The sequence below is a fragment of the Penaeus vannamei genome, chromosome 33 (genome assembly GCF_042767895.1).
Source record: "Penaeus vannamei isolate JL-2024 chromosome 33, ASM4276789v1, whole genome shotgun sequence".
Classification (NCBI taxonomy): Eukaryota; Metazoa; Arthropoda; class Malacostraca; order Decapoda; family Penaeidae; genus Penaeus; species Penaeus vannamei.
In genome coordinates this window covers 20,274,197-20,276,696 of record NC_091581.1, presented here as the reverse complement: position 1 = coordinate 20,276,696, position 2,500 = coordinate 20,274,197, and the positions used below count along the sequence as shown (strand labels likewise).

General features: G+C 36.7%; 1 protein-coding gene across 6 annotated transcripts in view; it reads left to right on the top strand.

Moving 5' to 3' along the window:
- mbc (myoblast city) overlaps positions 1–2,500 on the top strand; it is a 68,718-nt gene that overhangs the window by 12,344 nt on the left and 53,874 nt on the right. For all 6 annotated transcript variants that reach the window (XM_070145157.1, XM_070145162.1, XM_070145159.1 and 3 more), the window contains exons 3-7: positions 210–335; positions 1,009–1,154; positions 1,347–1,464; positions 1,580–1,672; positions 1,826–1,981. In XM_070145157.1, the coding sequence (XP_070001258.1) occupies positions 210–335; positions 1,009–1,154; positions 1,347–1,464; positions 1,580–1,672; positions 1,826–1,981 (639 nt within the window). The remainder of the gene's footprint in view (positions 1–209; positions 336–1,008; positions 1,155–1,346; positions 1,465–1,579; positions 1,673–1,825; positions 1,982–2,500) is intronic.

Genomic DNA, 2,500 nt, shown 5'->3' with positions numbered 1-2,500 from the left:
AAATTGTATTATGGAACTTTTCTTCATGGATTAAATAGAGATTATGTTAAGACTTTTTATATAAGTAAAGAATGTGGACTAAAAAGCAGATGATTATTAATATTGTGAAATAAAAGGAATTTTAAGGAGCAGTGAATTCTAAAAGAAGTAGTAGGCAGGTAATTTTGTCTTTTAAGAATTATAACTCAAATTTTCTTATTGATTAACAGGTGCGAGAATGTATTGTCGACAAAACAGGCCTGGTAGAAGTGGTGACGGCACGCCTTCCACCTATTGTGCAGGAAGTAACTGCAGTGCTGCGAGAATGGGGGATGCTATTGCGCAAACTCTATGTGGTAAGAAAGAATTGAATTTTCTCTGCTATTCTACACATGGACATATGCAAGTATTTTTGGTATATTATCAATAATAGGTCTAACATAAGAAAAAAAACAAAAACAAAGTAATGACCATGCAGAACACCTAAAACAAAACTATTTGGTATAAAAATTAACCTGCACTTAGTGGACGTAAAGCCACGGTTGCTTATGAAATTTGGTCAGGTGGCTTAGTCTGTTGATGCTGTGTCCACCTCACCTTTAAGCTCAGCCAAAAGAGACAAGGCTCCAGCACATATACTTTGAAAAGATAGAGCATGTAGACCTCCCTAGCAATTTATCATTAACTGAGGACCCAGGCCATTATCTACTTTCTCAAAAATATAGTGTGGAGGGATGATTGGCTTTTTCCAATTTATCATTTATTTATTTATGATTTATGATTCATTTAACATGGGTCTTGAAAGTGGAGACTGCTGAGGGCTATCATGCTCTTGACTGGCCATGGGCTTTATAATGCTGAATACCTCTTGCTTCACAAATTAGCTCAGTCTCAGCCTGGACTATAGGTACCCCATTGCTTCATGCTCTCTGAAATTTTTGTGTATTCAGTGCATTAAGTATTGGATGAACTGTTACATGTAAGATACTAATTTTGTTATTACTTATTTTTAATCCTTGTTCTTTTTAGGACCGGAGTTCCAATTTTATCCTAGTAAAAGATACTATGTTAGAGCTTATTGCCCATCGAAGCAAGATCTTGTCTGGGCAGTTACCAGGAGATGAGCTGAAACAACTGAAGCACCGTCTCACTCGAGGGATTGATCGAGTCAATGCGTATGTCTTTTACCACGCATATGTATTTTATTTGATATAAAGAATTTATCATATCTTAGAGCTCCATTTTTTATATTTGCCCTGGTATTATTATTCCTGATCCAACTTCTTTTATTATCAAAAATCAAAAGTAAAAAGTTCTTCCTAAAGAGTGTTCTCTCTAATAATGGATCTTGTCAAACCTGCCTACAGACGGCTGGGACTTGACTTGGTCGTAAGAGACGATCACGGAAATATCCTCAATCCAGACATAACCTCTGCAGTCAAGCTCTTTCGTCACCATGATGAAGCATCAGCCCGACTACGAAAGGTAATTAATGTTAATTTGACTTTAACTTTACAATTCTATATTCAATGTCAGGTGCCTCTCGTAATTGTTATACCAGAATTCTAAATATGTAGTTGATGGGAATCTCTTTTTACAGCAATTCACAAGTGAGGGAGGTCTGTCTTCACCTCGCCGTAAGCCCCACTTATCATGGACAGCTCTAATGACTATCACTAACATTATCATTAAGGTAAGTTGATATTTCCATTTTCATGCCAAAAGTAATGGGATGATTCATCTTGCTAGTGCAGACTACCACTTCTTGTGTTCTCAGTTTCTTTTAAAAGGTTGTGAAATGATAATTCAACTTGTAATGATTAACTTTCTTGTTTGCCCCTGTCAGGTGCCAGAATCATCAGAGATATCAATAGGGTTATACACTGGAGATGTCAAAGAAGGGAAAGAGAAGCCCCTCTCCGAAGCATTCATCATACCCTGGACTGATGATGGGTATAGTGGACATCCAGACCTGCTGTTGAAATTGAAGTGCCTTTTTACAGTAAGTACAGGTGGCCTTTTGCTTGCACAATCATGTGTTTTCTGATCTCCAGACATCTCAGATGGAAAATTTGATGGAAAATGTGAGAGATGTTTCGCATGAGATAGAAGATAGTTTGTATTTATTCATGACTATTATTGATATTATATGAAAAGTTTCTTTTGCATATTTTGCTGGAAACTTTGAAGCATGCCAGGGCATGATTATGCAAATTACCTTTTTCTTGTAATTTTATTTCTTTCCATTTTACTGTGAGATGTAAAGAATATAGTCTTTATATGGAGACTGTTGGTGTTTGATATATCATGTTTTCAGTGGATCTTGGGTTGGTGAAGTGTGTCAGTTGTCTAATGTCTTTTAGTGATCAGGAACATCTGGCACCCACTCTTGCTGGGTGCTTAGCTTCCAGAGGGAAAGCAAGTACAAGGGTCTGCTTACTTAGGCTATTTTATTTATGGTAATTGCTCTCATAGATGTTAGTAGTTTAGTGGTCTCTTTGTGATGCTTCTGTTTTGGATG